Raw genomic sequence first — 15,607 nt, forward strand, 5'->3', positions numbered from 1 at the left:
ATGAATGCAGAGGTTGGAGCGGAAGAAGGTTGGAGCGACCAGGAGGCGTATCTGCATTTAAATGTTGCATAAGAAGCAAAGAAAAGAGTGCAAAATACACCGAGGAATGTAGTGCCTGTTGTGTGTTGGGCCGCTTGCCTCCTCCTACATGATCGTGTAGGCAACCTTGACCTTGGAGAAACGCCCCCCCCTCCCAGCGCCTATCAATTACAGTTAGGCGGCAAACAGGAACGGAAAACAACTTTCTCTTGCCTTTGTCCACAAAATGTTAGGCCCAGGGAAACGCAATGTCCACCTCTGTTCATCTGTGTCGAGGGTAATGTTGCCACCTGTCTCGGATTTTCCTGATTGCTCCGGAGCGACGTGGTCTGTCCCGAGATGTCCCGGATTTTTGTAAATGTTGTGCAAAATGTGCATGTCATTGTAGCGTGCCTACATCCATAAACTTGTGCACAGCCTTGTCGGCTCTAGAAAAAATGATGTAGCAAACTTTGTGGTGGTGATGGGTGGGCGGGCAGTGGCGGCTCATTCGAAATGGTGAGGTGCAAACGGAGAGTGTTTATGGATAGACAGAAAGCAAATGATCCAGCGACTAAAAAGAGTGACGTTTTATCTTGAAAATGGGTGGAGAGACGAGGGTGCTACAGGAAGCGATGACAGGCCAGTAAAGAAAATTAATGCTCGACATGTTTTAACAATGACTGGTTAAGACAGTGGAAATACGCTATGTGGCTAAGACCATGCCCAGGCAATCCATTTTATACTAGCTGCCCCCTGTGCCCAGCACAAATTCTCCTAAAATATAAAGGTAAAAGCACATTAGATAATCACGCCAAGTCTAAAAAACATCAAAATCGAACCCAGCCAAGAGCAGCAAGCAGCAGGATCACCGGCAAGCACAACAAAGCACTCACCACACTCTAAGCAATCAGGTAAGCTGTTGGACATTACTACACTTTACATTGCTACATTTGGTTATTCTTACAGACTGTGAATAATTACTTATTACATTAATTGTTTTTATTCCACATAAGCAAACAGAACATAATTATTCATTCCCCCCTTTTCCCCCCAATACTGCCCCCAGGTGTCCACAACAAAAAAAATGTTGAAAATAAACCTAAATAATAAAGCCCTGCTATTAAATAAAGTAATTAACTAGACAAATAAAAAGTAAGTGTCATTTTGACTAATTAGTGCTATACAATCGCAGCGTAGAATGGTGATTTTTATCTTGGGTTAGATGTGCGAAGGGCGCCATTCAATGGTCAAAATTTACAGGATTTTTGTCAGACCCTAGTCGAGGGGCTCTAAACTTATCAAAACCAAAAATAAACATTTATTTTTTACATCGATCTCCAGTATTGTTTAAACACAATTCTATCCACCTCAGCGCTATTGCATGACTCCTTCACACAGCCACTCAAGGAAACAGTCAAGTAATTCAGTCCAACTGCAGGTGAGCGAGAACTCAGGATTTCACAACGCTGCGCGTTGGCACTCATGGGAAATGTGATCATCCTCCTACAAAACACAATTGCCTTTTGTCCATAGGCGCTGCCATAATGAACAAAAACTAAATCCTGTCTAATGTGCCTTTCAGGGAGAACATGTAGAGTTTTGGGACATTTTGAAAATCCTTCCCAAGGTGAATTGAGTAAGTCAAATGTTTTCAATTTCAAATTAGAATGATGTAAATGTAAAATGCTGAATGTGCCATTAGGAATGAATGGTGATTTTTTTGCTCGGAAATTCTTCAATTTTAGAAAATCACACATATTTGGAATAAGAAGCCATGAAGGTGTGAATTTGGGATTATGCTGAAGGTAGGACGGTGAGAAATGGTTGAAAAATGTAGTTCGAAGTAGCACGCCAAAAATACATTTTGACTAACAGTATAGTATATATTTTTTTTCAAGATTGAGCCGTATTTGGCAGCCATCTTCAAGGGGTCTTGTTTTTGACTTTTTTTTTTTCTACGCTGATTTTTGTCCTTCCTATGGCCTTTTTCAGCATTTTGGTCGTGACATTCCTCGAGGGAGAATAATCTGTGCATGATACTTGCACCCTCTCAGCAGCATGTTTGTGACAGCACTGATTTTGATCGAGGAATTGTCTATGCTATTTCACTGTTATTTTTTGGTGGACAAGAGGCATTTAAGTTTTTTGGACCTTTGATTGGCAACATTTTTCACTGTCCCATTTTGTTCAGCTGAAACATTAGCGCTGTTGGAAAGTCTGTTTTGGTGCGGCTGGATGGATGGCTGGTGGAGCTGAGGATGAGGAGAGAGGAGCATTGGTGTGGATGTGTACCTAGAACCTTGGGTCGGCAGTTGGAATTGAAACGGTTCGATGGGATGGCAAACTGAACAATTCTATCTTCAGTCTCTCTACTCGTCAATGGACACTACAGTACAGCTAACTGCAGACATCTGTGACGTCATGCGCGCTGTGATAATGACATCTGTTTCAGTACTGTAACACATTGAATCTCTCCTCTTTCATCTTTAAAAACAGTGCAGATGTAGAAATAGTTAAGATTGTCTTATTGGCAACATTCTATGTGATATGTTCTGTTGCATTGTTCTTACTGTATGTAAAGTGGTTTGTTACAGCAATAGCTGTTGTGAAAGCGCTATACTATTAATAAAGATGTATTGTATCATACTAAGCATAAGAAAAAAGTAACAACACAATATACCGTATTTTCCGCAGTATAAGTTGCTCCGGAGTATAAGTCGCAGCAGCCATACAATGCATAATAAAGAAGAAAAAAACATATATAAGTTGCACCGGAGTGTAAGTCGTGTTTTTGGGGGAAATTTAGTTTACAAAACCCTACACCAAGAACAGACATGAATAGGCAAAAACAGGCTGAACGGTACAGTACTATGCTAACGTTACATAAACACGAACGAGGAACTGAGAACGTGCCTGGCGTAACATATTAAGAGTTATTCAGATAACTATAACATAAATAAGTATATCGAACCATCCGTGTAACTCCCAATCATTAAATCCCTCTAAATCTTTGTCATCTGTGTCACTCATAAACAACTCCGCTAACTCCGGAAGTATATGCGGCACATTGTCTTCTACGTTGCTGACGTCAGACTCATTGTCAGTTGCAGTTCCAATTATTCTACAGGCCTAGAACGTCCTCATGCAGTTTAGTGTGAAAATAACATGTGAAGGGATATACTAGTAAGTAAGTAATGTATTAGTAATTAGTGATCAAGTAATAATGTGTTAATAATTTCACATAGAAGTCGCTCCTGAGTATAAGTCACACCCCTGGCCAAACTATGAAAAAAAATGCGACTTATAGTCCGGAAAATACGGTATACAGCGTATTCAGTAAAATAACAATCGAGTCATTAATTCTGGGTAACCCTGTATTTACAATGTGTATCAGTATAGTATTGGAATGTTTATACTGTCTAAACACTCATTTAACAAGTTTTTCCTATATCTGAATGGATTCTTTCAGGGATGTCCCAAGGTAGCCCAAGCCAAAGCAAACATCATGAGTATTCAGCATGTGATCACATTGGGCAGAATGATGTGGAGTGGCTCTCTCAGGTCAGGTCCCTGTCTTTACTAACTGAGTGGTGACATTATGACGTACTCAAGCAGACATAATCTCCATCATTCACTATGCTGACACCCAGAGTTGCAGGGCCGGCTTGTTCTGGTCCCATTCACTGTTTGCTTTATGATCTATAAATATTTTACAGGAATTTTTTTGCATGCCTGAACACATTTACCTTCTTTCCTTTGCCCTACATCATTTGTTCTTAGAGCCTATCAATTTTTTAAATTAGGCTACACGTGTGGCTGAATTTGATATGCAAACATGATGTGATTGCAAACATTTTTCTATGACAACAAAATTACAAATTGATTGTTGATCTCTCTCTCTCTCTCTCTCTCTCTCTCTCTCTCTCTATCTATCTATATCTATATATATATCTATATATATATCTATATATACATATAGATATATATATAGATATAGATATATATATAGATCTATATATATATATATATACTGAACAGTGAAACTCTACTTAAGAACTTAATTTGTTCCACGATCACGTTCGCAGGTCGAAGAGTTTGTAAGTAGAAGCAATTTTTTCCCATAAAAATTCATATGAAATGTAAAATTAATGTTTAATTGCTTACCTTGAAAGATGTGATGACTTGCTATAGGTGTAGGTGCTTGAGAGAGCTGTGGCAGTGGAAGGGGGGAGTAGGAAAATCATGTACCTACCGTATGCTTAATTTCTACTTTCGCTACACCGTCTTTTGACTCCCCCCACCCTTGCTGCTTTTTGCACTTGCCTTCTTAGGAGACATGATTGACTACAAAAACCTCAGACAAACTACACTGTGTGCACAATTAGGCAAATTGTATTTTCGAGGATTCATTTTGTTTTTGAACAGTGCTTTCTGTCAACCAAAATATGAATAAACCTAAAACTTGAATATCTAAGAGAATAAAAGTGAGATTCTGGCTTTCTCAGTTGTGCACAATTATTAAGCAACTATTCGTGTGCAGAATTATTATGCAACTGAAGTAAAAATGGAAGGTTTCCCATATCACTTGCTTATTTTCATTTGTTAAAGTGGGGATAATAAACAAACAACTCAGAATTTACAAAATAACATATAAAAGAAAATTAGTTACCAATATAGCCACCCTTCTTTTTAATAACAGTTATACGACTTCCATCCATGAAGTCTGTCAGCTTGTTGACAATTAAAGTTTTGTGCAGCAACAACCTCAGCCTCCAAGACATTGTTCACAGAGGTGTACAATTTTCCTTCAGCGTAGATCTCCCATTTAGGAAGGGGCTACAAGGTCTCAGTGGCATTTATGTCAGGTGAAGAAGGGGCCCACGTCTTTATCTTTATTCTGTCATCTTTAAGGCCTTTACTGGTGAACTACTTTGACGCATGCGATGGAGTATTGTCCCGCATAAAAAATCATGATCTTCTTGAAAGATGCAGACTTTTTCCTGTACCACTGCTTGAAGAAAGTGTCTTCTTAAAACCTGGCAGTAGATTATTTTCAATTATTTGTTGTTGTAATTTTGTGAGTTAATTTTAAGTCAATTTACCTCAAAATGGTCCAAGCAGCTCATCTTTAATAATACAAGCCCATACCAGTTCCCTGCCTACACCTTGCTGGCGTCCTATTTGAAGTGGAGCTCTGTGGCCGTTACTGATCGAGCCATGGGTCCAGCTGGTCCCACAAGTGTCACCCTCATCTAATCAGTCCATAAGATCACTTCACTGGTTTCTTTTATATCAAACAAATTATTTTAGGTGCATTAACTGACATGTTTCGGCGGTTTCTTCCGCCTTCATCAGAGTGTCACCGATGTGGTTGTGACGCGTCTTTATCAGCTGATGGATGAAGGCGTGGCTCACCTGTCAGATTTGAATGGTGAGTCACGCCCTCTGCTGTCCATTCACCTCTCCAGAATGCTGTTCCAGGTTGTAGAGAGCATGTAGGCTCCCTCATCCCTGTTGATGGTCCTCGGGCCCCGCTTGCGGATCTCAATGGCCTCCCTGATCCAACGCTGATGTTTGTTTTCTTCAGTGCGGATGACTCTGGCCTTTTCCCAGTCCATGATGTGGTTTTCTCTTTTACAGTGATCGGTAATGGCTAACTTGGAGTGTTCCTGTTCTGCTTGTAGTTTTATTGCTCTTGTTTGTCTTGTTGCTGTCTCCTTCTCACACTCCTTCTTGTGTTCTATTTTTCTTGTGATGAAGTTCCTCCCTGTTTCCCCGATGTACGATTTATTGCATGATTTGCATGGAATTTCGTATATGGAATTGCATTTATTTTCCGGGTTAACTTTGTCTTTTGGGTGGACCAGTATTTGACGGAGTGTTGTATGTGGTTTGATAGGTGTGTTTATGTTGTATTTTTTCATGGCTCTTTTGATGCGTTCACTAATTCCTCTCACATACGGCAACGTCACCATTCCGCTGGATTCGTGTTTCCGTGTTTGTTTCTTTCTTTCCCCCTGTGTTTTGTAATTTTTGTTTTTTACCTGTTCTGCACCTTTGGTTCTTGCCCATTGTGGATACTGACATTTTTTGAGTGCGTGTTGTATGTATTGTTCTTCCTGTGTTATGTCCTCCGGATCCGTGATTATTGTTGTGCGTTCGTATACTGTTCTGACTACTGACAGTTTATATATAGTGGGATGTTCTGATGTCCAGAGGAGGTATTGGTCGATGTGTGTGGGTTTTCTGTGTACTTATATTTTTATGTCTCCGTTGTCTGTGTGGTGTATGTTGATGTCTAGAAAGGCTATGGATCGATCTGTTTCTTCTTCATGGGTGAATTTGATGTTACCGTTGGTGTCTATGGTGTTGAGATGGTCTGTGAGGTGTTGTGTATGTCCTGTTTTTGTTTTTTCTAGAATGTCATCGACGTATCGTCTCCATAGCGTGGGTTTGTACGTGTCCGGAGCTGTTAAGAGTGCCTTTGTCCTAGATGCTCCATAAAAAAGTTGCACATGATGGCAGAAAGAGGGTCTCCCATGGGGAATCCCTCTTTTTGCCTGTAGATTGTGTTTCTGTATTGGAAGTATGTGGAGGTGGCGATGAAATGGAGTAGTTGGGTGATGTCCTGTGCTGTTAGATTTGTGCGTTTCTTGAGTGTCCTGTCTGCTGATAGTCTGTCATGTACTATGTGTATGGTGGCCTGTGTGGGTGTTTTTGTGAAGAGTGAAATGACGCCGTGTGATATGAACATTTCATCTTTCTGTACCTTTATGTGTGTGAGTTCTGTGGCGAGTTGTTTCGAGTTTTTTGCAGTGTCGATCCTTGAGTCCTAGTAGTGGTTTTATTATTTCTGTGAGTGCTTTTGAAAGGTTGTATGTGACTGACCCTATGCTGTCTACGATGGGGCGGAGAGGTGTACCTGGTTTATGGATTTTTGGTGTGCCATAGATTCTGGGGATGTTTGCTGTGGGTATTAAGTGATTGTATGCCTGTTTGTTTATTTTATTTTCAATGAGTAGTGGTTTGAGTAATGCTTTGAGTTTATTTTTCCCGTCTTCTGTTGGGTCTTTTTGTACTACTCCGTGTCATCCTGTAGTAACTGTTGCATTGATTCTTCGTAAGTGTCTGTGTCCATAATTACTGTTGTTCTGCCTTTGTCCGCTGGGAGGATTGTAATGTCTTTATTTTTTGCTAGTGTGATCATTGTGTTTGCTTCCTGTTTTGTAATGTTACTGGGTGGTGATTTAGCCATTTTTAAAATACCTGCAACTTCATTGTGTAGTGCTGCTTTTTGTCCTGGATTATGTATTTTTTCGCATGCTAACTACGTGGCTAAAATGAAATCATCGAGGGGTATGTTTGTGGGTGTGATCGCGTAGTTGAGTCCTTTTGCTAGTATGCTGCGTTCTGCCTGGGTGAGTTTGTGGCGTGACATATTGTGAATCCATTTATCGTTGATGTGCGTGGTCCGGTTGTGCCTTCTTTTGTTCGATGAGTCTGTCCAATTTCCCGATGTGTCGTTTTTTGGGGGCGGCGAATTCCTGTTCGTGTATATTATCTAAATGTCCGTGTAGTGTTGATTCTGTGTTATTGTACAGGGCATACCGGTGTTTGAATTATTCCGTCAGTCGCTGTAGTTCATCGTTGATATTGTTGAGTTTGTTGGTTGGTTTGCAGCGTATCCGTTCTTTGACCAGAGTCATCCGTACTCTTCTGATAATCCTTTCCGCATTCCTGGTCGGGATTGGGTTCTTGATTGTCAGGCTGGCTGGCGTTACCTCTTCGTCTCGGCAGCGTAGATTGAACCTCAGGTGGTTCCTGTAGCGAGCTCGTTTTTTTGTCAGCTTTTCGAGGCAGTTCTCTCCATAACCTCTTCGTAATAGTTGTACTAAGTTCATCTTGTTTTTCCTTTTTAATCACTTCACTAGTTTCTTTTATATCAAACAAATTGTTTTAGAACATCATGAACAATATATTACAGGGCTAACATTGCCCCTGAGTGGAAAGGAATGGAACACCATCTGGTCCTGTACCTTAAGACTTTTTGTACTCGATTCTCTCCACTTTAACGTAATCTCCGATTACCTGGTAAACGTACGTCACCACCGAAGTGATTAAAAAGGAAAAACAAGATGAACTTAGTACAACCAGTCCATAAGATCTTTGAAAAATCAGTATTCTGATATTTGTTGACCCACTCTTGACGTTTCAACATGTATGTCTTGTTCAGCAGTGGCCACATTTCTGAGCACTAAACACCTGGTATTTCTGGGCACTCTAGTTAGGTTGAAGTTCCGTAATATGGTAGCACTGAAGGATAATGGGCTCCTGGTACATTAAATATTTCAGTCTTCTCAAATCTTTGCATGATTTCCCTTAACATGTTTCTTGCGACCCTGTTAACCATTTTGCAATGGAATGTATGATGGTTCTACGATGACGCCCTAATATTTTTGCAATATCTAGAGTGCTGCAACCCTTTGAAAGTCTTTTTTCGTCCCAATTTGCCTGAGGAAAACAAGCTGTCTAATAATTGTACCGTAATTGCCGGACTATAAAGCGCACCGGATTATAAGCCGCACCAGTTAAAATTCAGGGATATTTCAGTTTTTTTCTTACATAAACCGCACCGGACTATAAGCCGCACGTGCACACACGTTTTTTTACAAAGAAAGACAGTACATAGAAAGCCTTTTTAACGTTTTAATAACATACTTGAACATGTCTTTCTAAACATTGCCTGTGACGCAGCAGTAGTACCCCAGCAACGCGGAAGTGTGCACGCGAGTTATTAGCAAAGAAAGACTGGACACAGAAAGTTTTTTTAAAGCTTTAATGACATACCTTAACATTTCTTTCCAAACACTGCCTGTGACGCGGCAGTAACACCGCTGCAACACGGAAGTAACACAGCAAAGTCACTGAGACGCGGCGGTAACACAGCAGCAACACAGCAGCACAGCACTAATAGGGCTGGTTAAAAAAAACATACCAGTAAAAGTAAAAAAAGAGCCGTCTTCATCTGCCTCCTGTGCACTGAAACCATCGAAGTCTTCCTCCTTAGTGTCCGATTGGAAGAGCGTTAGATATCCTTCGCCTCACACTTTCTCAGTCTCTCTTTCGTCGTCGGTTTTATGCATTTCTTCGAGTGTGAAGAGGGTCTGTTCATTCTAATCTTATTCATGCACGAAGCGCTAAATTACATTAAACTAGTGTTGGAAATTATATACTTTTTATCATTGGATTCTATGAAATTACTATTGTGTGCAAGATTCTCTGCAGTATCTGGCCTCGTGAAAATGACTTGGGGGCATATGGCAGTCATTAGCCGCGCTATACAATAAGCCCCACAGTTAGCTAGACATGTGCAGATCATGTGATTGTCATGGGACGGCTGAAGCAGACAAAGGTCATGAGTACGGCACAGCAATGTATTCCCAGAGGCACTAAAGACTACATCTTTGTTGAGCATGAGACGTCCATACTGCCCCGTCCATAAGAGTACCCCCTGTGTCCTGTGGTAATGGGATATAGCTATGGAATGTTTTTCTGTCTGGAAACCTACTCGACCATGTACACTTGCCCCTTTGTTTCTCTCTCAATAAAAGCTCGGCTAGAACTCACAGCAGCGCGCGCGGGGTCTCAGTCACACTTGCTGTGTGTCTGGACTGCGCCCTTCTGCGCAGAAGAAAACGCCAAGCCAAAAAGACCTACCGTCTCTGAGATTGATTTCTGTTAAATGTTGTCAACCCAACATTTTTGGGGGCTCGTCCGGGATTTCCTGAAAATCTGCTCGCTGATCCGAAGAGTGTTGAAGACGCCGAATCCGTGCACGGCAGAGGTCACAGGACGCCTGAAGGAAAGCCCTGGGGAGCAATGTTCATCCACCAGGCCGGCGTCCAGTTCAGCATCTCTCGGCAGCGACGATTGACGGAATCTTCAAAAGAAATCTCTCAGAGACTCGGTGAGACCTCTTTGTTGGCCGCGTGGTTGGGGTATTTTAGTCCCCTGGAAAAGGGTACCCGGGTAAGGACGGCGGAGTCCTTGTTGTGAATTCCAAGTGATAGGAATTCGGTCTACAGATGGAACTTGTAGACGGAAATACACCTCGTTGTGTTAAGAAAATTCCGCGGTGTGAATGTGTGTGTGAATGGTAGCACGTATCACTCGCTATTGTGCTGCATGTAACATGGTGGGAAGAAATGGCAAATTTCTGTGGAATTCCTCACCAGAAAACTGGTCGAAGCAGGAATTACCTCAGAAAGTTGTTATCGCACTAAAGAAACATTCCATCTTTAGAAATCCCTATGATTTAAAACTAAATTGATTAAAATGGGGGGCCGTCAAAGTGTTACTGACAATGTATCAGGGGATGAGAAGTATACGTTAAATAAGTTACCAAACTTGAGGCTGCAAGTTTGATTGTCAGACAATGAAGCCATAGTGCGTAGGCGCACTGTTAGGCGTGGCTCAAGAAGAGGAGCCTGAGGCAGAAGCTCCTTCTGCTCCTATGCAAAACATGCATTTAATTTAAAAGACCTGAACCCCCCCATATAATAGCGAATTATGTCATGGTCAGTCAATGAGAACTCCTGTACAAACAAGAAGCATGACCAAGGCTGTTAAATTTCCCCAAAGTATAAATGACGCTGATGTATGCGAATGATACAGTTGTCAAACCTTATTGAAAGGCCACTAATGTGAGAAAAAATAAATAAAAATAGTAAAACCAAAACATCAAATAGAGGAAGACGTTTGCGCAGCATTGTTTGTTGATGTTGTTTGTGCACTGTGTTTTTGTTGTGGGCCTTTGTTTTGTCCTTGTGTTCTCTGCGTGTTTATGTGTGTCTATGTGTGTCTATGTGTTAAAATTTTGAAATTGGCTAAAATAGTGTGCAAGGAAAGTTACTAGACTGGGGTCTATTCGATTTGCACTGCAAGGAAAAAAAAAAAAAAAGGAGACATTGAAACTGGAAAATGCATTTTTTGGAGAAATTGGTGTAAAGACAGGCGAAAAAGATGAATAAATACTTAGGAGATGCAACAGGATGATGTTCGAGCAGAATTGAATCAGTTGAAACGTGTAGAACTTAGAGGTGAAATATGAATTTTGTAAAATTTTGCAGAAATTTTAATCAATCTTTTATTGGCCAAGTTTGAGCATGCCATACAAAGAAGTAATAATTTAACGTGAAAACATGACTTTTTTAATTTTGCAATTTCGGGAATGTTGAAAAACTTTCCCAGTGTGATTTGAATGGGCTGAATGATGTGAATTTCAAACTGGGACAATGTAAAGGTGTAATGTAGAATTTGCCTTTAAGAATGAGTGGAAGGAAAATTGCCCTAAATTTGCAAATTTTGTGGAAATGAAAAGCTTATGGAATTAATTGAATACAAGCATCTCTTGAGTGAATTTTTGGAATATGTCAAAATCGGAATGAGAGGGTTGTTTTATCAAGAACCTTGAGGTAGGACAGATTCAAATGAGGACTGTGAATTAAAAATGATGTAGTATGACTGTGTGGACAGCTTGAAGAGAGCTTGAGGAGAGTGAGGCCAGTGCCTGCGTGCCTGTGTGTGTGCGCGTGTGTGAGATGCAAATGAGCAGGAATGAATGACAAGATACAGGTTGAATGGTTGACGTTGTTGGAGACTACTATGTGAAAAGTAGTAGAACAATTTTGAAGAAAGAGTGATTTTGAGCATATTTAATGCTAAGAAAAGAAAATAGGCTTATTTCACAGTGGTTGACTGATTATCATGAATTGAATGGCTCGTTTTACGCTTTCATCTAAAAGTCAAGTCAAGTTTATTTGTATAGCCCTAAATCACAAACAGTCTCAAAGGGTTTCGAATAGACAAAAATTCAAGTTTTTGTCTACAATGATGATAATTGCTTTTTAAACAAAGGAAGTGTAAGGATGAGATTCCTTTCTCCTCATGCAGCATCTAGGCCAGAGAGGAAGTGAAGTCAAGTAACAGAAGTTAGGATGCGTAAAAACCAGAAGTAAACTATCTTGGTTTACTCTCAGCGAAAGGGAGAGCAGGGAACAGGTTATATTAGACACACCACGACCTGTCACAAAGAACAACTGATGTTTTTTTCTGTCATTACTGCAGAGCTTGGGCTCCACGCTATGCTGAAATTGCTAAGCCACTAACAGGAGTGGCTCATGGACAGCCGTTAGCAGTCAAAGATACATTCGCGTGGACACCAAAAATAGAAGGATTGACAAGATTGAAAATGATATTAGTTCAAACAACAAAGGGTGTGATAATGGATAAGGTGTTATTGATGATGTCAATAACAAAACTGTTTTGCCAAAATGACTTTTAAGGCAACGCCTGTTGTGTCACTTATGTGACAACAGGGGGGGGGAGATGAGTGATTAGTTACCTATTAGTTACCTTTGGTTTAGATTCTTGAAAAAAAAAAAAAATTAATTTAAGCATGTCCTGTTTGTGTGAAACATGATCCACATAGGAACCTAAAAGAGACTCTATATGAAAATCACATCCTAGATTCGAATAGTGGAGCCTAACAGGAACATGGAAAAAGTGAACAGCTGAGAAATGGCCTTCGATGTAGTGGCAGTAAATTATAAATTCAGGACAGTTCAGTAATATCTGTAAAGTGAGCATAACACCATTAATACTGAGGTCAAAATAGAGATGATACTAGGCAAAATTTGGAAACTTTATCAGAAATTGAAGGCTCAAATCAGGAAAGGTGGAAAGGTAATAGAGAGAATTGCAAGAAATCAAAGTTAGGAAAACAAAAGATAGATAGTAGCCTGAAAATAGGAGGAGCTTCTAGAAATTACAGTATAATTGAGAGAAATCACAGTTAAGACTTGCAATTTAAGTTTAGGGTAATCTGTCAATTTAAAATGGTTCAAATGAGGTCCATCGCAATACATCCGAGCGCTCATGAAGGAAAAGCGCTGTCCTTCTCAAGTAGATTAGATTATTGATAACAGTAGAATTTGAAGTTTGATTAACAGAAGGCACTATGAAATTTATGTCAAATTGGAAGATGATATTTAAGTTTGGTATCCCAGTCTGTCTTTTTCAGTATCCATCAGTGACTCTGAAACTCGATCCCGAGACTCCACCGACAGCTGAGAACATCAAGAAAAATGGTGCATGGCTCTAAGGCACCTTTGACCTTTGCAAGAGCAAAGAAGGACTATATTTGTGCTTGGGGGGGAAGCACAACGCCCTGGAGGAGAACGGCATCCTTGGAGGCGGAGTACAAAGAACGAAGGAACTCACAAGATGAGAATGGACTCAGTTGAAAATGGACTCATCCAAGAGTGAGAGATGAGTTGACTCTGAGACTACAACCAAAGATAACAACAACCTGACAATGAGGTGCGGCGAAAGACACACGAGATCTGAAAGATGCATCAAGCTGCTGAGACGTTATCAAACTTGGTGGAGCTTGGGTCAGAGTGGATGGAAGCTTGCTTGGGCACTGAGTTTGACACAACTGAGGAGTCTTGCTAAAAGATAAATAAATAAATAAGGAACAAAGTGTGTAGTGTTACGAAGAAAGAAAAAGTATCATAATCAGAGGATAAATTTGGATAAAACAGATAGGCTAAAATTGCAAGAAATAAGAGTAGAATCACATTTAGCCCATCCAGCTTAACAATTAGACATTAAGTCATTGACAGTTTGGAGAAGGGAAATAGGGCATTAGGATCTACTAGGATGCAGTCAAAAGGTGATTAGATTGTTCAATGGAGGTAATTAATAAAGTAGAAGTTAATCACACCTCACAGGAAAATTCTGGTGTCAAAACAAAAAGTCTGATAAGATCAAGGAATAACAGCCATGAAAACTTTTGACAGTTAAGAATAACACTACATGAGACTCACACCAAGTGACAGTGAACGCGATGACAAATGTGATAGGACTCGGAAAACAAATGCCTTAACATGGCAAAGTGAAAATAATGTAGTAGAGTAGACTGTTGGAGGAAGACTTTTGAGTATCTCTACCCAGGTGCCCGATCAGAACGATGGATTAGGACAAGATTATTTAAGGACCTGCTGAGGCTGCTTCTTTCCCCATGCTCATCCATGAACATGCTCAGCAGAACAAATAACTGAATTTTTAGGCATTTAATTGGCAATTTTACGGTAAAGGTCCGGTACGAATGTACGAAATATTCACTTGGGAAGAACATCCAGAAGTGAAGGATTTACCGTTAATAACCGCTGATTGCCTGTTCACTTACACATACTAAATTTGTTTGTTGTTGTATGAGTGATAGATGCAAATGGATTGGCGCTTGTGTGGTTAGGAACATGTGTGTGTGTTGAGGGCAGTATGAAAGGCCAAAATATTTTGGAGTTGGTATGAAAGGGTCACAGTTGAGGGTAAGATTCCTCTCACCTGAGACGGGAACACCCAAGAGTGATGACTAACAGCCGATGGTTAATCAAAGGCACCATGAACAACAAAAATAGTTCATGGAGAAGGCCGAATTCAGCAACACGGATGGACAAGACAGGACTGATATCGAACGCTAGGACGATGGACATATGACATGACGAACCTGGACTCACCTGACAAGGTGACAGACTATGTAGATGACAACCATGGATATGGTATTTAAGCTTGCTTGTGGCAAGTGCGAGCTTGGCTTTGTTTCTGTGTGTCACTTGACTTATTGCAGCATCAACCGCCAGCCGAGGAGCAGATTGCTGGTTGTTTTATAACTTGCATTACTTTTGCAGGTTGTCGATTGCAGTCTTGGAAAGTTTATGTTGAATTCACGTGAAAATGTTAACCCTAACCCTATTGATTTTTATGATGATTGAAAAGTTTCAGGACGGAATCCTCGTGCGCCATGATTCATTGTGTGACTATTTTCATTTAGTAGATACTCGTTGCCTGTGTGGTTTTGTGAGTACAAGTGTCCGTTGTTGGTATTGCCGAGTGTGAGGCGCACAGTCAATTTTCAGGAACTTGGGGATGACGATCCTGGATGAGTGCAAGGTTCGACAGGACTGGCTGCAAGACATATGATGATGTGGTAGGACATTTGCCGGTTCCTTTTTGGATGCCTAACGACACATTGGGTGAATGTGTCAAAGGGGGGTGGGGTTACGTTTGAATGAGTAAGTAGATATAAAATTTAATTGTGACATTCAATGTTTTTCGGATTCACTTGTTTTTGAGGCTTTAACAGGACGTGCCAGAATTCAACAGGCAGTGATGGAAGGAGCAGAAGAAGCATCTCGAAAGCAAAGTTAATGGGAGATAACAATCTGAAATGGAAGCAAAGCGTGGTAACAATCTAGCGACAGTAAGGGTTAAGGTCTATCAACGGAAAAGCATGAATGATGACAAATCATAAAGCTAATAGGGATTAGACTGCAGCACAATAGACAACAAATGTTTGAAAGGTAATTAAATAAAATAGGAAATTGGATCAGAAACAAGGAATAGGGAAAATTTCTTAACACATGAATACATTGAAGCTGCTATTAAAGGGAAAGTATTTAAGAACACATTTCGACGAAGATAAGGTACATACACAAATTGGTTGGACAAAACTGACGGGACT

General features: G+C 40.4%; 1 protein-coding gene across 17 annotated transcripts in view; it reads left to right on the top strand.

Annotated features, from left to right (window-relative positions):
- The window catches only part of bcas3 (BCAS3 microtubule associated cell migration factor), a 322,912-nt gene that overhangs the window by 264,879 nt on the left and 42,426 nt on the right, over positions 1-15,607 (top strand). For 12 of the 17 annotated variants that reach the window (XR_015859651.1, XR_015859652.1, XM_088381955.1 and 9 more), the window contains 2 exons: positions 1,604-1,657; positions 3,491-3,582. The exons of 2 other annotated variants lie outside the window; for them this stretch is intronic. Coding sequence is in view for 11 of the 15 variants with exons in the window: in XM_088381955.1 (XP_088238081.1) it covers positions 1,604-1,657; positions 3,491-3,582 (146 nt within the window). In the remaining 4 variants the exon portion in view is untranslated. Of the gene's footprint in view, positions 1-1,603; positions 1,658-3,490; positions 3,583-4,000; positions 4,119-15,607 lie in introns of all 17 variants that reach the window. 3 more of the 17 variants (XR_015859654.1, XR_015859655.1, XM_088381946.1) reach the window with 3 other exon arrangements.

Source organism: Syngnathus floridae, chromosome 7 (genome assembly GCF_059516105.1).
Source record: "Syngnathus floridae isolate MCC-2025c chromosome 7, RoL_Sflo_1.0, whole genome shotgun sequence".
Taxonomy (NCBI): Eukaryota; Metazoa; Chordata; class Actinopteri; order Syngnathiformes; family Syngnathidae; genus Syngnathus; species Syngnathus floridae.